This window comes from Amphiura filiformis, chromosome 6 (assembly GCF_039555335.1).
Source record: "Amphiura filiformis chromosome 6, Afil_fr2py, whole genome shotgun sequence".
NCBI lineage: Eukaryota > Metazoa > Echinodermata > Ophiuroidea > Amphilepidida > Amphiuridae > Amphiura > Amphiura filiformis.
The window spans coordinates 49,786,815-49,807,008 of record NC_092633.1 but is presented as its reverse complement, the minus strand read 5'-3'; the positions used below and the strand labels follow the sequence as shown (position 1 = coordinate 49,807,008).

The 20,194-nt window shown below is 37.6% G+C and overlaps 1 protein-coding gene across 1 annotated transcript; it reads left to right on the top strand.

The window, feature by feature from the left end:
* Positions 1-473: 473 nt before the first annotated feature.
* On the top strand, positions 474-16,706 carry LOC140155547 (aqualysin-1-like). The gene is made up of 10 exons (XM_072178428.1): positions 474-534; positions 4,057-4,175; positions 5,756-5,881; positions 6,385-6,514; positions 9,053-9,156; positions 10,924-11,071; positions 12,104-12,285; positions 13,979-14,150; positions 15,086-15,228; positions 15,714-16,706. Exons 2-9 carry the CDS (start codon positions 4,074-4,076, stop codon positions 15,217-15,219), a joined length of 1,098 nt encoding a protein of 365 aa, XP_072034529.1. The 5' UTR covers positions 474-534; positions 4,057-4,073; the 3' UTR covers positions 15,220-15,228; positions 15,714-16,706.
* The last annotated feature ends 3,488 nt before the right edge of the window (positions 16,707-20,194 follow it).

Genomic DNA, 20,194 nt, shown 5'->3' with positions numbered 1-20,194 from the left:
CGCCCTTTGTTTTTGTTTTTATCAACAGGGGGAATGGCCCAATACTAGTATAGACGTATAACTTTACGAAGGGTAGTAAATCCCCATTACTTACGGTTGCGGATGGTACCGTTCGTAAGTATGTTTAGTGAAAAGGAACTTACGACTCGTCGTAAGTTACGAACGATTTCGACACTTACGAAGCTTCGTAATGTTTAGTGATTGGTTCTTCATAAAAGACAGCTTTTTAGGTTCTACATCACGAACACAGAAAGAAAATTTTGACATGTTCCGGTCTTTGTCAGAATGGGGCAGAAAATTATGACATGTTCCAGTCTTTGTCAGAATGGGGCAGAAATGGTTTGCCTATTGTGTGGGATTGGATGCACATGTTCAAGTTGAAGTTGACGTCAACATTCATACATTTGCTGATAACCTTATCATGTTTATTAGATGCCAGTACTTTCAATTGTTGTCAAAAAGTATAAAACACCCTGCAGCTCAACTTCTAGTCACTTTCTGCCTGGAACGAATTCAGTGGACAAGCCCGAAACGGTAAGGCAATACAACACTTCTTGTATCTCTTTAAATGTATTACTTTACTTCATTACTTTTTTATTATCATCTTCTACTTCTTTACTTCGTACTTGACTGTCTCATTTTTGACATAGTTTTTTTATTTAGCGTTAATGGTTGTTCATCATGGTGATTCCTTCTTTGATGAGGATTCCGATAACTTGCGTATCTATAATAATACATGTAACTACCAATCTGGCAATCATTCGTCATTTAAACTTGGTGGGTGCACATGTGAACTTAGATTAATATTCGATCTCTGCATTCAGCAAAATACAGTGGCATAATGTTAAGGTAGTCTACCATCTTGACCATAATACAGCCATGCACTCGCCTTTGGCTCATGTGGTCACGTGTTGGTAACCAACATTGCCATAATAATAATATATATATTTAGATTTGATTAATGAAACATGAAAGCACTCTGTCATTCGGAGGTGACATTAATCCGTCGGTCCTGTGGACAAAGAGCCACACTGTATACATGTAGCTCGCTGTCAGTTCCAAAAAGATTAACTCATGACTTCTGAATTGGTATATATAGATAACTAAGTGTGTAATGCATTATAAAAACCTATTTTTGGACTTATCGAAAGCTTTTGATGCTATAGATCATGGCATTATTGTTCAACTTGAATTTTATGGATTCACACAAAATGGGCGAGATTGGCTTAAAATATTAAGCGATAGAAAACGATATACTATTCGTATAATATATAATATTAAATATACATTTCATATTGCCAAAACCATAAGTTATTTACTGACCTCACAGTTTCAATTCCTTGAGCATTTAATACAAAAAACAAGAAATAAAACTTTAATGAGGATGTGCAAAGGAGATCCAAAATGTAGGGTTTTTTTCATTTAGAATTAACAAATTTGACCAGAAACAGGTTTTCCAAAAATATTCATGGTAAACATGCACTAATGTAACTGCAAGACAATTTGATACCAAATTTGCTACTGTACCACTTGTTGTTGTAAAGTTCTGAGCATTTCCTTTTTATTTTGGGTCATGTTTGCTTGGAATTGCACATTAGCAAAATAAGCGAGGTCCCTGCTTGTTCTCTGTTGACAAGGGGCAGTCTTCAGTGGACGGCTCTTTTCAGAGCCATCAGAAGGTAAGGGACGGTCGACTAAAATATACTGTATTAACAGCATGTCGTATCAGCAAATGACAAGCCTTGATTGTGTCCGTTTGCAATGCGCGTGCGTCACGCCGCTCAGTGGTATTTATTATGTGATGTCTATGTCGTTCAGCGGCATGGCAGTCGGTCGTTTCAAGTGTTAGGTTTCCCTGATTGGTTTTGGTCACGTGGTTTCCTATTATCCTACCGAAGCTCTTGACTGACATGATTATCAATACTTTTGTTTGTACCCTTTGTTAGTAACTTAAAATTTGTAGCAAGCAGTTTTGGTTTTCATTTCAGTTTATTCCATAATCGGAAAATCGCAAAATATTGGGTTTGAAGATATACCTTGATCAAGAAAAGAAGTTTTCAAATTTCACAGTGCAATATTCACGAGCAGAGAAGTCGAACAAGTCAATCTATATTTTGAAAGCGTGGGTTCGATTTCCGAATAAGTCTTAGCTTAATATTCTCCTGTGAATAAATACAGACAATCGAAATACAGGCTGTATCAAAATAATTGGTAGCCATCAGTTTTTGGTGTTTATTGACAACCCTGCTTCTTCAATGTTCAACATTGGATTCTCTTGAAATGCCAAGGATTTATAGTTTTATGACCTTTTATAACAGTCTTCTATAAATTTGGTAGTTCATATGTTGCATTTTGATGTTGTACTCATGTCCATAATCACTAGAAACTGATGGGTACCAATCATTTTGATACAGCCTGTATTTCAACCGAGATTATAAAAGAATATACACTTGAAGCCTTCTCATGTGTCTATTCATTATGCATGCCGCATATACGAGGATCGATTGAAGATTGAAACTATATATATTAATTCTAATAGACTTTTTAAGGGCTGGGGCATAAGCACACCAGACATTGAATTGCTAATAATAACATAATTATAACATTCTGAATACGAAGAACGTCCTTCTGATATCAAATAACTTTTGATTTTTTTGAAATTCGCGATATAATACACATTTATGGCAAATGATTAAAAATTGATATTTTTGATATTTAACAGTCCTCGAATTAAATTTTATAAATCTAATAAAGTACACGTATGTAGCTGGGGTGAAAAGCCGACGATTAATTGAAAATTTTGATCTTTTATATTGACGATATACGTTTTCCCCAAAAATTTTGTGGGTGTTTTGGGGGGAAAATCCATATCTTCGATAGGAAAGGTCAAAATTTTCAATTGATCGTCGGCTTTTCATCACAGCTACATACAAGTACATATCATTAGATTTATAAAGTTTGCTTCGAGGACTGTTACACATCAAAAAATTATAATATCAAATTTTAATAATTTGTTCGTAAAACTTGTGTCATATCGCGAATACTTCGTATTCAGAATGCAATTCGATATGTCTGATGTGCTCTCAGGCCCCACAAAATTACGGTGATAATTTTTGAAAACGTCGCTACCCGAGCCCTAATAATAGTGAGGTAGATTAATAATCATCTCCATCCTCATGCATCGCTTGTCTCATATATACAAACAAACAAACAAACATTTTTCGACGTTTATATTTCCAGCACCCATGCCTCATCTCATGTCCACGCGTGATTGATATCCGATCCATATCTTATTGCTTACATTAAATTTAAACACAAAGGTGGATATGTATCCGATAAAATAATAAGCTTAGCACAATCATGACAATGATAGGCTATTCTATACTTGAATTGGAATTTATTACTCGAAAAGCGGTTGACCAATGAGGTAGCGGTCCTTTTCCAAACGCAACAAAAAGCGCTCTACCTCATAGGGTAAAAACCAATCGCTGTCGCTCAGCGATGTACAATAAATCAGCTTTAGATGTTATGATTGCAGACAAGTTCTGCCCCTCTTTTTAATCCCCTGCTTTTTAAAATTTCTGAAAAGAGAAACGGAAACTTTTAACAGGGAGTTTGAAACCAGCATTATTGCAACGTTTCTCAGTGACTACCTCTTCTGCAGCTTTCAGCTGTACGACTGATTCGCTTTCCATGTTGCTGATTGGCTCAATAAATCATATAGTCTTCTTGTAGCCAATCAGCGGGTAGTATTCATGGGGTTAACCCACCACTATTCTAACCATGTTGGTAATTGGCTCAATAAATCGTATGGTATAGTCTTCTTGTAGCCAATCAGCAGATATCATTCATGTGGTTAACCTATCATCATTCTAACCATGTTGCTGATTGGCTCAATAAATAGCCAATCAGCAGGTAGTATTCATGGGGTTAACCTATCATCATTCTAACCATGTTGCTGATTGGCTCAATAAATCATATAGTCTTCTGGTAGCCAATCAGCAGGTAGTATTCATGGGCTTAACACACTTATGACATCTCTTTTATTACCTGCAGAACAAACAGGACCAATCATGAGAGTACTCATTCTTCTCGCCGTAGTGGCTGTAGCTATGGGAGCCAGTCTCCATAGAGCACAGGAGAGGATTCCAGGATCCTACATCGTCCGTCTTCAGGTACAGCATGGGTATAATCGGCGTATGTGATTATGCCAAATAACTATTAATAAATACTTTTTTAAGAAGTTGACCTGTTTTTAAGAAAAATGCTAAATAATTTAATTTCTTTTTTGCAATCGAGTATACAGTCTGTCTCAAAAAAAAATTGTGCAAGTGAAAAGCGCCCTCTGTGGCGATTAGAAAATACCGTTGTGACATGATGATTACACCAACGTCAAGGGCACAGTCTTAGCTCTCAAATACAGTTTGTTCTGTTCAATTTGCTCTTTTTAATCTCGAGATATGTTTAGTTATGAACGAAAGGGTAAAATCACAATTGTGCCACTTTTACTAGGGAATACGGCTGTACATGTAACTCAATGATAGCTGATGTTGATGCATCTAATGCACTCCTCCCTTCGGGGCTCGTGCATTAGGCGCATCAACACCAGCGCGCGTGCATTATTTTGTCTAATTTCATTAATTTGTCAAATTTCATGAACTTGTCAAAGTTCATTAACCCATAAGTGTGTAATATTTGTTTGTCTTTTAACATGTCTTGAGTGACAAAGAAAACAGTTTTTACCATGGTAAAATCATTGACGTGCACATGTATTTAATTTTACAGCAGAATGTGAAATATTTATTTATCGTTTAATTGGTCGTAAGAAGAAAAAGAGAATCATTATACCTTTATCATGATAAAACATTAAAAACAATTTTGTATTGTTGTGTAATTGATGCATTCTTTTGTTTTCACGAACTCTTGATAAACTTGATGCTATCATCGATTTACATGTACCATGTGTACAGCCCTCTGCCCTAGTAAAAGTGGCACAATTGTGATTTTACCCTTTCGTTGTTAAGTAATCATATCTCGAGATTAAAACAAGCAAATTGAACAGACTAAACGGCATTTGAGAGCTAAGACTATGCCCTTGACTTTGATGTAAGCATTATGTTACAACGGTATTTTCTAATTGCCACAGAGGGCGCTTTTCACTTGCACAATTTTTTTGAGACAGGCTGTATAAGCCTAATATAGCAGAAAAATACTAAGTCGACTGCTCAGTGTCAGAAGTGGGTAAGTGCAATAGCTGCCATATGTAACTGCCATATATGGAGATGAGTATAATATATGTGTAAATTGCCAAATGTTCACAGGGCAGCTATTGTACTTACCTATACCTCTGGCACTTAACAGTCGAACTTCATAAGCAACGTGTAATATTGGACTCATTTTTGACATTTGCTTATGAAGTTAAAAAGTTTAACGGCTTTTTATAATCTTGGTTTAGCAGCAACGTAGCTTGCGACACTTTCACCACGTCTTCATTCAGCGTAGTGTTTCTAATCCTAAGGTCACATGACCACCAGATGGGTGGTCAAGTGCCAGCAGATCATCGTAGACAGTGGGCAGGTCTTATCCGACATCCCTGTTGATGATGTCAGTGGAAATTTTCAGATTTTTATTTTATTTTATTTATTTTCTGAGATAATATAATATTTCTTGTATTGTAATGAATGGTCCGGGAAGGTTAAGGGGCCAATCTTCTAAATTCTCATGATATGATTTATTCTATTTATCACTCATGTAGAAAGGTGTAAACCTGGATGGGTTCATGTTTTCGGAGGGATTCGCAAAGCTTAACGCATTCGTAAAACACCAATACAAGTCCATCAACAGCCTTAACGTGAGGATCCCTGACCATCTTGTTGAGAAGGTAAGTGGGCCTGTATAATATTATTGCAAAACAGATATAATTGAAGACCGAATTAATCTGAATGGCGAGTTTGCAATTATAGAGTGTCAAAAACAAGAGGAAACAAAAGGAAATATTTCCTTTTGTTGGGCTATTATATCTCAAAATCGATATTTCAGACTGATTTTGCTTGATCACATCACATACCGTAAAAACTCTATAGTACGCATATGTGCTTACTATCGATCGCTTTTAAAACATGCAATCATGAAGAGCCCCATCCACAAAAAAAAAAATGTAAAGCGTTTTGAGCAAATCATCGACACACATAGTTATAGAACAAGTAAACCTGCAAATGTGTATCTTAACCCCATGAACTCAGTTTATAAAGCGCCGAACTTTGGTACAATTTCATGTTTTCAAAGCGCTCGATAGTAAGCACATATGCTAACTATCGAGTTTTTACGATATATTGATTAACTTCGATATAATGACATTCATTCATATTTACGTTTATTTTACAGCTGATGGCTCTTGATAGTGTCGAATTTGTAGAAGAAGATGGCATCGCCTACACCCAGGCAGTTGCCTCATGGGGTATCGACCGTGTTGATCAACGTAACCTCCCTCTTGATGACACCTACAACCCACCACGTAAGTAATAAAAGTTAACAACATAACAAAGGCACAGTGTTGTTGTTTTTGGGGCTTCCTTTACGGAGGGTGCCCTTTATTTGTCTTGAATTGATTCAATTTTTGGTTTGCTAGATTTACTTTGCATCCGTTTTATTCAAAAGTACGTGCTTATAACACAACATGGTTTTGATATTATTACTCTTTACTAATATGCATTGGATGCAAGTAAAGTAGTTCTATGTACAGCAGGCATTAACGCTTGAAACACGAAATTAATGAAAACGCCGTTTATAGGCCTCCTACCATATGGTAGAAACACGCAAAACGCCATTCTGTTTTTACTTTTTGACGTTTCTAGAATTACTCCTAATTCATAAACCCATGATTGTAATAGTATAACGTTTGGAGGGTTGCATTAGTGACATTGGTTATAAATATTATGTAATACTTTTACTTTTAAAAATTCTTACAATCCTGTCCGCATAGGCCCGTTACCTTTGTTTGAAATACAAAGTTAATAAAAACACCCAATACACCGTGACCTTTGTATTGCTTCATCATCATCATCATCAGTCGGCTGAGGAGCAGGCGACTACAAGCTTTCTCCAACTATTGCTACTTAAACCAGTTAATTATGGGATAATTATAGACCTTTACAGGGTCTAGTAATAGTATGCTTTCAGTTGACAAAAATCTATTACTGTACTTAGTATGTGCATCGCCTATTTCTATTACCAGTGCACACATGATTTATAAAGCGCGTTCATCTGTGTGAACTGTTAGTATTATGTTTTAGTATTAGAGTTTCAAGTATTTTACAAACCTGTTACTCGGATAAAAAGTATCATAACTCCAAAAATGCTGTTTTAAAGAAAACTAAAAACCACATTCTTGTGATTCCATTGAAATTAACTTATGTGTATAAAACATACTGATTTAAAAGCAACCCTTTGAACCCAATACAAAGTCTGTGAAATTCCAGAAGTTACGTATTAAATATGTGACCCAATCTGATCATGCAGAACAAAGGAAGCATTTTTCACAATTCATTTCCCGGAGGGGGGGGGGGGGCCCTCCGAGTATTGTCGCCTGTACACCATCCGCGATAATCAACTTTTGAAAGCACCCTAAACAAGGATTTAACCCTTGGTAAAAACGACACCCTAATAATAATTTCATAGATTATAATAATTTCATAGACACCCTAAACAGGTAACACGCGCCTGTTTCACACCCTAAACAGGGATTTTATTCCTTGTATCAAATTTCATACCCTAAATTTCATTTCCGCGTATTAGCAATTGCAATTTTGCTACCTTTTCCCCCAATTTTTCATGTTTATTACACCCTATTAAAACACGAAACGCGCGTATCGCGCCTACCCACAAAAAGTACCCGTTTTACGCGTTTTTATTATTGCGGATGGTGTACATGCCACAATGGGAGTGACCCCTACCGGGCAACCGCCATACTTCAATATGCTTGGTTCTAGAGTTCTGATGATTTGTAGTATCCATTTTCTTAAATGTTATTTTTGTTGGCCCCTACACCATATTTTTGCCTTGATCTCAATTACAAATTTGCCGGCTTGGGCCCTAAACCAGATATCACACATTGTTACAAAACATTCCAGCAACCTGTTATTTCAATTACTTGTCTTTATATGAATATACTAAAGTGAAGTCAAATAGGCCTACAGCATCTAACTCAATTCATACAAAATCTCAGTTTTTTTAGGCATTGAGTGTTAATGCTGTGCTGACCTTTCAATTAATATTAATTAACAACATTAACAACATTAAAGACAAACCTGCAGTGACAAAATCATTAAACGGAGACGAATATAACTATTCGTCTCAGATGTGACATGTTTTCATTCAAAGATTATTTATTCTATACTTCTCTTAAGTTAAGTGCTTTCAGTGATCCCAGCGAAAGTACAAAGAAATTTTGTCTTAAATACATAGCTTTCAGCTGAATTACTACGGTATATGTTAGCACATCTATGACAATGCAAAGGTACCAAAATCTGAATTTTGATGACTCACGATACGATCGTCCAAATGAGCAAATCGCCGAATGGGCCTTTAAAACCTGTTACTTTTAAATCAGTGGCTCCGGAACCGAGGCAAATCCATCATGTTTCCTTTAATCACTGCGTTGTCTTTTTTAAAGACATTTCTTGTTAGAACTAAATTGGGAAAAGATAATGTTGACGACATATTAGAGGTGCAAGGAAGACAAGGTCGACAATCTAATAGCGACCTATGCATATGTAATCAGGGGTTTCTGGTAGTATGGGGTAGTATTTAGAGAAAAGTGTGTGGGATGAGGCTGTGGATCACGAAATGATCCTTTAATGAACAAATCAAAGGGATTTTATGACACGTGCGAATTTGCTTTTCTATTTATCGCTTCATAACATGACAAACATGAGACGAGAATTTGATACATTTTGTAATGCTTAATTTGCTACCACTGGCAGCCATATGCTACTAACTTTAAGTCTGGACTAATTCCAACGTGCATTGTTTCTTTGATAACTTCTTTTTATAGGTAGCGCCTCCGGAACAACTGTATACATCATTGATACCGGTCTTCGTCACTCCCACGTCGACTTCGGCGGTCGTGCATCTTACCACTGGGATTATGAACCAAGTGTAAGTATTTTAGTACAATTCTGGTTTGCCCTGCGCACCTTGTTTTTTCAATACAAATCTGGTTTAATCTGCGCACCCTATTTTTTTTTGTTACGGAGTGAACTTCTGATTCCACTGACTTCCACCCACATCTCATATGCACGGTTTATACATACCATGTGTCTTGAATAGCTATGTAGCCCACCAACCCTGTGGTTATTATAAGAGGCTAGGAAATAATTCCTAATATCTCATACCCTCGTTTGTATGCCTTTTAAATCCTGCCCCACATGTCAAGGACTATTTAGCCCATTTAATTTTGCAATGAGACTGTACAGTGTATGAAACTGAAGTTTTAGCCCAAGTTTTTAAATCATGTTTACTATTGGATTCTGGCCATCGCATGATTATAACAGGCTTTACTGATTGGTGAGTAATAATTATTGTTTACCAAGTGATGAGGATGTGCATATAGGATATAGGAAAAATACACTGGATATTTCACTCCAGCCAATTTACTGCCAAAAGCCGGGGCCAAATAAAACTTAGTTCATATTCTTGAATAGGTCAAGTACCAGTGAGGTCTATTGACCTTGACCTATTTTGCTGTGTTACCTAGGTAACGAAACATCCGAGATGGTGCAATCTTATCCTTATTTGAATTGATTTATCAAAACGAACATTTTGACACCTCTTTTGGCAAAATCGGAGTACTTTGATGTTCTGACCCCGATGGAGCCAAAACGGGACCTTTGACCTTTTTGGTTTTAACTCAAGAACGGTACGTCGTAGATAGGTCAAACTATATTTTCGGAATCCTGGTGACTTTTAACACAATTTGAGAAACTTTGAACTATGACCCTGTGTAAAGTTCGATGACCTTTTCCCGCCAAAAGCTATTCCGGTTCAATTGCTATCAGGCATTTTTTGTGTAGCCCATAATGTCAACTGCCTATGATAAAAGTGCAGCTTTGCTTCCCCCAGCGGTACCGTCCACTCCCCTAGCTCACACACTTAATATGACCGTATCTAGGGGATACTATTCCAAAATATTTGGGGTAAACTTCTGTGTAGGTCTAATTTTCCCACGCAGGGGGCTAAAATGAAATTTGCCCTGATTTTGATGATCTCAAATTATTTGTCTTGTCTCAAGAAATTTAAAAAAGAATAGTTTTAAATATGTATTGGTGCTTTTTTATGCAGGTAACACAACAATAATCAAGGTAAATTTCAAATGATATCGGAATGATATGCATCAAATGACCAACCCCTAGGGGGCTGTGCAATTGTGAGCCCTGGTGGGAGGGTGAAATTGGGGGAAGGCAAGAAAAATGTTTGGCGAGCTGATAGGGGGTGAGCAAGCAATTTTTGACAAGCCGAGAGGGGGGCAAGTGATTTTGGCACACATTTATGGGGCGTCTTTTTAAATAAAACGCTCTATTAGTTAAACAGTACTGAAACGCTTAAATACGCAAATTTTCCTGCTCGCTGCGCTTGCAATATGTATCTGACCATTGAAGTGTTTCAAATTGGGATCCAAAAAATTTGGCATGTGCAGGTGGGGGCAAAGATTTTTTGGCAGGCCGAGGGGGGGGGGCAAGCGATTTTTGGCGGGCCGAGAGGGGAGCAAGCGAATTTTGGCGAGCCGTTTGGAAATATTACCCACCCCCGGCTCATAATTATTGCACAGCCCCTATAGAACATGCCTAAACCCGGGCCTATAAAGCAAGACTGATATAGTAAGGTAGTTGAAAATCTATTGTACTTTCATACTTCGTAACTATATAGAATGGAGGCGAGGATTGCAACGGGCACGGAACTCACTGCGGTGGTACTGCTTCCGGAACAACCTATGGTCTTGCAAGGAGTTCTGCGTTGAAAAGTGTTCGTGTGCTCAGCTGTCAGGGATCTGGTTCCTGGGCTAATGTTATTGCCGGTATGTACTCAGTCGTCCCTATTATATTCAGCATAACTTTCTCAAGTCAGTAAGGGAGTATTCATAAATACTTTGGTGGGGGTTGGAAAATATAGGGATCAAAAACAATTTGTCGGGGGCAGTGCAGCAGAATGTTAGATTGATGGAACAGGATTTATAATATGTCTACCTGGGCTTGATACAGCAAACAACAACTTGCTTCATCTGTACACGTCCTTAAAAAACGTCGATTGCAGATCAAGCCAGCTAGGAAGCAGCCCGACTCCACGGCTATGGAATTTCACCTTAGCTAAGATTGGTCAGAAACATTCATTTGCTAGGGGATGACATGGACAACACCAGGTTTTACGCTAGATAGACAAGTTCTTGATTCCTCAACTGAATTTTTTTTACTGCGGTCTTGCTTCCACAGAGAATGAGCGAAAAACATTACACTCAGTAACCATAGTTAAGGCAAAGTATAAATTTTCTTTATTAGGGAGTGTCCATTAATACTTTGGTGGGGGGTGGTAAAAATGGAGGGGGACCAAAAAAGTTTTGGACCTTAAAAGAGGGGGACCAAAAAGTTTTAGGTATTTTGAAAAGGGGGGCCAAAAAGTTTTCCGCTTCAAAACCCAAAATTTCCGCGCGCTTCGCGCGCATTGACTCTCTATGTCACTTTTAACATGGGCAAGTTTGGGTTTTTAATGCTTTTGTTTGACAAAATGATGGCACTTAGTACACATAACATTAAAGATTTTGTTCTACTTTTTGTTCCACTTTTGCAGCATATTTCACCATTTTATCTTCAATAGGCCTATGACAAGGATGACAAATTTATATTAACTTTAACTTCAAAATATCAGAAATTCATGATTTTACAGCAAAAAAATATATAAGAAAACTTAATAAAAAATGAATTTGCCGTTTCAGCTGAAATAACGCGTTAAGAAAAACATACGCGCGTGGGCAATTTTTTTAGCCAATGATTTTAAAATTGACATGTTTGTTATCATCTTTCATTATTTCTATTAACTCCATCATACACTGTAGGAATTGAATCAGTCGGCGGTGCTAGCGGAATGAGAGTTGGATCCATGTCTCTCGGTGGCGGTGCATCACAGTCTGTTGATGATGCTGTAGAAGCTGCTGTTGCTGATGGAGCTGTTATGTCAATAGCTGCAGGAAACTCTAACGCCAATGCTTGCAACTACTCACCAGCACGTGCACCAAGTGTGAGTGCTCGCTTTGATCTTTTCCTCGGTCTCTTTTCTATCTTATTAAAGGAGTATTTCGTGATCCTACAGTAGCATCCTCTTTTTATGACATTTTTCAGTACATAACCACGAAAAAAGCATAGTCCCAAAATTTCAGTTGATTCCGATTTTGTGTTTGCGAGTTGTGTATTACACTGCTCCATAGACAATACGTTGTAATTTCGTTCTGGTGCACCAGAACGAAATTCAAATTTCGCGATATCTTTGCTAAACGAATTAATCTGCAAGAAATATTTTGTACATAAACATTATGTAGCCAGAGTATTCCAGTGATATAAAAATCTCAACTTTTTTGAGAAAAGTGGGGGATGAGGCTGTGGATCACGAAATGCCCTTTTAAAATCAGGGATGCTATATAATTCCACTAATAATGTGTGTATGGACGTAGCTGACTCACTATTCCCAATGATTCCAGAAATAGCCTACAGCACTGACTTTTTGGAAATAAGGGCCAAAAACATGTATTTTATGGTGTTTTCCGTATGCTGTGACAATAAAGCCAAAAGACTTGTACAAAGACTAATATCAAGTTATGCATTCTAATTTTTGGAAAACATAGGCCTATTTCCTATACTCTTTTTCATAACCAATTATCAAAATTAATATAAAATATAAAAATTATGAGCTAACTTTAACTTAAGATTTTGAATGCTTAGACTTGTGCCAAGGCCAAGTCTTAGAATTTTACGACTACAATTGATAAGAAAACTCATTCAAAATTGCATGTTTTTGGCCCACAAATTACAAAAATATTCAAGTTTGACTTTTTTATTGCCAGTTAGTACTAGCTAAATGATTGCGATTAAGCTGTTTCATTTGGCAAAACAGGATAATATTTTTTTAAATTTTTTAATCCAAGACAATTAGTGCCGTACTGTATTTTTCTGGAATAGGGAGAGTATGGGGAGTGTGTAGGGGTGGGGGTGTAAAAGGCTCCGTCAGTTTTGATCCATATCGCGAAATGCATACAGTGAGATCGAGGAATAATACAAGTAGTGTTATAAACTATACTTGGTTGAAATCGGTAAAAAATTGGGCTCAAAATCTGTTAAAATGTGAATTTTTGTTAACAAAATGTACACAGTGGAATTTAAAAATGGCCGTAGGCCTATTCCAAAATCACCCTATTTTTTGCGAAAATTAAGTTGCTCATTTTTTAGGAATAGTTAAACAATTTTTGCCATCTCAAAAAATATTACTTTTCCCCCCATTGCCCCCCCCCAAATCCTGGTGCCGCCTGGGTAGGGGTGGGGGTGTAAAAGGCCGGAGTGAAAGGCTCCGTCAGTTTTGATCCATATCGCGAAATGCATAGAGGGATATCGAGGAATAATATTGGGCTCAAAATCTGTCAAAATGTGAGTTTTTTGTTAACAAAATGTAGGCCTACACAGTGGAATTTAAAAATGGCCGCATTCGAAAATCACCCTATTTTTTATGAAAATCAAGTTGCCTATTTTTAGGAAGAGTTAAACAATTTTGTCATCCCAAAAATATAACTTTTCCCCATTGCCCCCCAAAAAAAATGCCGCCACTGGGCTTAGGCGTATAGGCCTACTTAGTACTTGCCACTAACATAATAGATTACGTATGAAACAATAACATCGGTAACATTCGGTACTCTAAATCTTTCTTATACAACTTGATTATTCAGGGTCTTACTGTAGGATCAACAACCAGTACCGATGCCCGATCATCATTCTCCAACTACGGTGCTTGCGTTGACCTCTTCGCCCCTGGATCCAGCATCACCAGCGCATGGCATACCAGTGACACTGCCAGCATGACCATCAGCGGAACTTCAATGGCTTGCCCACACGTCACAGGTAAGTAACTAACTCATTTACATTTATCTAAAGGTGCGTTTTAAGGTTTGGGTGGGGTTTTTTTTCGGGGGGTAGGGGTCTGTATAGGGGTGAGCGGCCGCGGCTAATGGTTCTTGCGTCCTTTTTAGAAATGAGGAAATGAAACGAATGTAAAACAAAAGCATGATCAATTTGTAGGCCTAATTCGAAAGTAGGCGGGCCGGATTTACACTGTGCCCGGTCCCAGGGCCACGATCTATATGGCGAAGCCAAAATTTTGGGGCATTGGGTGAGAGCATAAATTTTGACATTAGGTCAGAGCAAAATGTACAAAATATGGGGTCATTGGGTGACAAACGGATCGTTTGGATCTAAATTAGGGGGCATTGAGTAAGAATAGGCCTATGACATTTTTTTTGAAATGGGGTCTTTGGGTCAGAGCCTCGAAAATTGAATTTCTAGTTATAAATGGCTTCAAATGCTTTGTTATTTCAAAATAAGTAACAAAATCAATGATGACTCGTTGCTGTTTAAATGGATAAGGGTCTTTGGATGACAGATTGAAAGGAAAAATAAGGGGTCTTTGGGTGACAGAGTATGTGATCATATATGGGGTCTTTGGGTGACAGCGGTGCTGAAAAGGGGGTCTTAACGAAAGAAAAAATTCAGTGCTGTTTACAGCGATCATGGTTATTATTACTTTATTTTTTTTCTTTAAAGACACTACTGTGTTGTTAGTATTATTATTGATTATGAACGACATGAGGTATCAAAATGCGCGTAAATAAACAACCCTTCTTTCTATGTGAATACCATTAACATGATTAATAGTTCTGAAACTATAGGCGTATTTATAACGACTGCGTTACTTTTTGTGAGGCCTTTACATATAATATTAATACTAATATAAAGTCATAATCATCTAATTAATCTTTTTAACATTTCAATTATCGCAGGAGGAGCCGCCCTACTCCTTGCCAGAGGTGTATCCGCCGGTGCCGTCCATGACACCATTGTTGCTGAGGCAACTTCAGGCGTAGTTAGCAACCCAGGAAGGAACAGTCCAAACCTGATGCTCTACGTCAATTAAATACAAATAGTAAGTTGACATGTATGTCTGTACTCTATACTTAAGAGATTAAGCTAAAAGTGTTCTGGAAATGCTAGAATGAACCATCTAAACATGAAAAGGGTTTTGCAAAGGCCTGAAAGAACCATTTTGAAGTTCTTTCAATTTTCAAGAATTCTACATTCTTATTGTCGGCAGGTCTATGAAGCCCTCCATATTGTATACAGGAAGCCCTGGGACAGGAAGCCAGGAACCCTCCCGGGGAACCCTTTTATAAAGAGTGTGTTAACCTTTACCAGGTTTACCCTGTTTGTCACTATTTTTCTGATTTTCTTCAGAAACAAGTTCATTTTGGTAAAATGGGACAAAAAATTGTTCAATGTGACGAAAATTTGGCATTCCCCATCTACAATAAAAGGATAGCTATGCACCTGACGACCACCACTATTAACACTCACTACCACCACCAGGACAGTATCACCACCAGTAACACTCTTTTCTTGTTTTAATTTCAGATTTGCGTATGATATTGATAACCTTGCAGACAACGATAAATATTGCAACCTAAGACGACTTTAAATTGTTTCTGATTATTAATGAATTAAAGCCTGATAAAGGAACACTGTAATGCTTTGCGTTTGCTGTAACATTACCATATTCAATTACATCTTACCAATTTTATTGTCATTACTATTCGTAACTAATGTAACACCGTTTAAAGATCATACGTTTTACTGCCTATGACCATAGTTTCTATTATGCCCGATGCATCGGTTGGAAATGCGATGATCTCCACAGTGACAAAAAAACTCATTGGTCATCCCCTATGGACAACATGACCTTAATCGCCCACACATGGGGTGTGGATTTCAAATGGAGTCACCCATTCAGGTAATCCCGTCATGTCTTCCATAGAGGGTGTATGGATTTCAACTGGAATAGCCCATTTTGGAGCAGACGACACTGAATTGGTGACTCCATTTGAAATTCACACTCCCTGTGTGGAAGAGTAAGGTCATGTCTTCCATAGAAGGTGTAAGGATTTCAACTGGAATAGCGCAACTATGATCGGCAATCGTAGATTGAGAACAACTTGATAAGCTAGACAGATAGCAGACCGATACGGTATACTATTGTATATTTGTGTGGAAACCAACATGTCTGACATATTATTATTCTCACTAGGGTTTACATGTCAGTGCACAGTTCTTTAAGAATATGTTTGTTCATTCATCAAACGACCTTTTACTACATTGGGAGTACAAATACTCATACTCTACGACTTGAGGTCAATAATTGTTGAGCTATGATAGTGAATGGATGTTAAGGAACTTTGCCCCTGACGATGAGACCATTTTTGACTCTTAGAGTCTTGATAATTTCTGTCAATGGGCGTGGCCGGTTTCTTGCCGTGGTAAAGTAGAGGTCAAAAGTTAATGTCATCCGCATTTTCCAGCGAATTAGTGAGACTAGTCAATCTGAAGTTATGATCGAAATAAAATAAAGCACATAAGTACAAAAAAAAATATTCTGTTCCGATTTATTTATTTATTTGAAGTTTTATGACACTCGCCTAACTGTGCCCAGGACTGATGTGTAATAATTATATGTGACCGTACACCACGAATGTGTAAAATGTACACGAAGGTCGAATTCATAGGTACCTCAAGTTAGTGCTATAGATACATGTGTCTCATTTTGATAGCGCTAGTCAAACACCTTTTAAACCAATCAATAATCCTATTTATGAAGAGGATAATAAGCTTCTACCTATCTCTATAGAATCCTTAAATATCTCTAGTCTTTGTTTGCTTTCGCTAAATCCTGTTCAAGTGGTGGGTTACAAAGCATTGTATTTTGTCTAGGTATGTATAACAACGGGCTGCAACGTTCATTGTTCTATTGTAGAGAGCGCTGACATAGGCTATCGGAAAATGTTGGCAATCAATATTCATGAGAGTGTACATTCAACGTCCAGTTTTCGAAATTGGGTGACTTGTGCTTGGCAGGTGCGAAATACATCTGACTAGGCTCTTTAATTACGTAACGCACAACGGCATTGATGTCATCGAATGGCTGCTTAGTGCTGTTATGTGTTAAGTTTCTATACTGCGCCAATAAAGTATCCTTATACCTTGGAAAAATAATCACAATTTCAAAACTGAACAATATTGGGGTAAATTTGTTTTTTTAACAGATGCACTATCTAATCCTGCACATTATGACACCACATTGAATCCAATGTGACCTCAAGAAGTAAAGTTACAAGCAATTGAATAGACGAAGGTCCAGTTTTAAAAGTGACAAACTGGCCTATACAAGGCGCAAAAAGATTCCAACAAGCGCAACAAAGAGACGACACAGTTTCTTCATTGAAGCGTTATTTAAAGCAGTTTTTATTTCAGTTTTTACTTATCTGTACTTGTCAGTCCTTTTGTTTCAGTTTTCTTTTGTTCGTTTTGTTTTAAATTAAAGCCAAACGCATAAATTAGCCATTCACCACTCTCAAACCAGATGTCTAGTCTGTGGAGTTTTGAATAGGCCAGTTTGTCACTTTTAAAACTGGACCTTCGTCTAATCAAATGCTTGTAGCTTTGCTTCTGGAAGTCACATTAAATTCAATGTGGTATCATAATGTGCAGGATTAGATAGTGCATCTATTAAAAAAATTTGCCCCAATATTGTTCAGTTTGGAAATTGTGATTATTTTTCCAAGTGTAAGGATACTTTATTGGCGCAGTATATAATAATTATTATTACATTTATGTTCCTTTCTTTTATTTCTCTATACTTATTCTTAACTAGGCCTATACTAACTTTATCACTCCCTCGCTCTACTTCTCTCTCTTCCCTTCTCCCCTCTCTTTCTTTCTTTTTTGTCCTCTCTCACTCTCCCTGTCATTCCAATAATATGTCCTTATCTTTCTATTATTTTATTTACTTCTCATTATTTCTTTCTCTTCATTTTTCCTCTTTCTCCCTTCCTGTAGACCCCCCTCATTCTCCATATCCCTCCTCCCCCTCCTCCCCTCTCAAGACTTCTCACAGGGAGAATCTGCCCCTTCCCCCACCCCCCTTGGGTACGCCGATATTTCTATGCCAATCTCCTTCTTAAAATAAAATTAAATGGACATTTGTGAAAAAAACCTTTATAGGCCTATAATACTTATACTTGTATGTATACGCAGCGATTACCATTGTAGAGTACTATAGAAATGTGGACCTGGCAGCCTTACTAGTAATACATTCTGATGTGTAATCGATCAGCTGGAGCATTCAATTTATTTAAATGAAGCGCCTGAAGTCAGGTGGGTGATAAAAAAGATGATATCGACAACTAAAGCCTCCTTTATAGACTTCAGGCCCGCACAAGCGCACATTTGGGATACGTGAGAACAATGGTACCACTTTACACATGACTGCCCTTACACATGACTGTATTGTGGTCACTTATTTATACTCGCCTGTTGTGTAAAGCGTTAATATGATGCCGGATCAGTGACCAATTTAATGGCTGAACCCTTTGTTCGAAACAATGGTACCACTTTTATGAATAGCCTGTCGCAATCTCTAATCGGCATCAAAGGAACAAAGCATTACATAATCTATTGCTACTCTATGACTATTGAAAGCTATTTGTGTATAACCATCGAGTTACATAATAACTGGATGGTATAACCAACAATTAACAATGAGAGGACATTCCCAGGGATGTCTCTTCTTCCAGAAAAGTGAAATAATTCCCTCACCCTACCGCACTGTGTCACATCTGTCCCCAGATTCTTCCCCAACTGAGATCCCAAAAAATGGATCCAAAAGGGAACATTTTAGGCTGGTTGCTATCTGCATGTACTTTTCCTTATTTTCTTGTTCCCTCCCTTCCCTGCCTGAATATAGGTGTGTTGTCATACTCAGAAACGTCTTTATACAACTGTTAGGCTAAGTTGTGAGTTGTTCTATTCTGTCTTTCCCTAAAACATCAAATTCTTTCCAAGATGGTATACAGTCTGGACACTGAACTGAACCATTGCATCTACATTGTAAGGACTAATGGTTCAAAGGGAAGACAGGCTGGCAAACACCTCTAGGCTCTTTATTATTTTCAGAGCTATAGCTGTGATTGATTATTTTCAGGGTGCAAGAGTTCAGCTTTTTTGTTTTGATTTTCAGCTTTTTTGGTACCAGTACACTTGTTCTGTACAAAAGTATAGGATCTTCCCAAATTGCAGCTTTTTGCTAGGTGTTTTTAGCTATTTTAACTATTTTCAGTGTTTTCAGCTCTTTTATGTATACATGTGGTGACTCACATGCCCCTGATTTATAAAGCCTTAGAATTAAAATTCTTCTGTAGCAGAGTTCGGAGATTGCCACTGAACTATTGCATCTAGGCCTAGGGAAGGATAATCAAGGATTTGGATCTCTGAAGCTGAGGTTTAAAAGGGAAGATATACTTGGACAATAGAGCTGTTAACTAATTGATGGTTCTGTCTTCCCTTAGAATCCCAAATGCTTCCCTAGATAGGCAGATGTCCAAACTAAAAAGAAAATGGATTTTGTATGAAATATGCAAAGCAGAGCTCCCTTAATCTTTGTGTGCATTATTACCTACTAGGCGGTTACCCGTATCTCGCGGTTTTCGGCTATTATAATTATTGGCTTTCGCAGATCTCAGAATCAGGGTGTGTCCTTTGGCTAGGTCTGACAAAAAGGTCACCATGAAAACTTTTGTTTGTTAGTCCAAGGTCCACTCACCCACCAAGTTTGAGCTCCATAGAGGCAATTTGAAATTTCTACCTTTTTTGACCTATGACCTCTTAACCGTAGGTCTGACGAAAAGGTCACCGTGGAAACTTTTGTTTGTTAGTCCAACATCCACTCACCCACCAAGTTTGAGCTCCATAGAGGCAATTTGAAATTTCTACCTTTTTTTATCTTTTTCCTCTTAACCGTAGGTCTGACGAAAAGGTCACCGTGGAAACTTTTGTTTGTTAGTCCA